The sequence below is a fragment of the Apaloderma vittatum genome, unplaced genomic scaffold (genome assembly GCF_000703405.1).
Source record: "Apaloderma vittatum isolate BGI_N311 unplaced genomic scaffold, ASM70340v1 scaffold4968, whole genome shotgun sequence".
Taxonomy (NCBI): domain Eukaryota; kingdom Metazoa; phylum Chordata; class Aves; order Trogoniformes; family Trogonidae; genus Apaloderma; species Apaloderma vittatum.
Window position 1 is genome coordinate 87022 of NW_009731123.1, and position 582 is coordinate 87603.

The 582-nt window shown below is 40.9% G+C and overlaps 1 protein-coding gene across 1 annotated transcript in view; it reads right to left on the reverse strand.

Moving 5' to 3' along the window:
- Positions 1-175, reverse strand: part of LOC104278171 (interferon regulatory factor 4) — a gene marked incomplete at its 5' end in the record, with an annotated part of 6477 nt that extends 6302 nt beyond the window's left edge. Inside the window, one exon of the mRNA XM_009875071.1 lies at positions 1-175. This exon is cut by the window's left edge and continues 209 nt beyond it. Coding sequence (XP_009873373.1) covers positions 1-175 — 175 coding nt within the window.
- Between the last annotated feature and the right edge of the window lie 407 nt (positions 176-582).

The window sequence follows — 582 nt, forward strand, 5'->3', positions numbered from 1 at the left end:
AGTTTTTCTATGTTCTTCCTCTGGCCATTATCCTCTGGATAAGGGAAAATAACTTGCTCCAGGCTGCTGACCTCGTAACTTTGGCCATGGGATATTCTACAACCTTCAGGACTAGAAGTTGTCACCTCCTTTACCAGTATTTCACGGTAATATAAGCAGATGTGAAGCCGACAATCTACAAGGAGAGAAAAAAGAAAAAAAAGGAAAAAAAAAAAAGAATCACTGTGATACATCACTGCAAAAGTTTTATGTTTTGATCTGTACTAAGGCCAAGAGGCAAGTCTGCATGAGACTTCTGAGCCTGGTGGTCACCAGCACCCAGAAGATAGGCTCACATTAGCAAAAATCACATAAAGAATAACATTTGGGGCACAGTAGCATTAATGCTCTCTCATTTTATTATCAGAGCTACTGACACGGGAGTTTGGTAGGAACTAACATCCCACAAACTTCCCATTTCCACTTAAAAGTCTGCATGCAAAAAGTTGTCATTCATCACATTTTCCAAGCTCACGTCACAATTAAACCCACTGGCTCAGCACACTTCCTCAGATTTAATCAGGAAGTCGTTGCGTTTCTCCC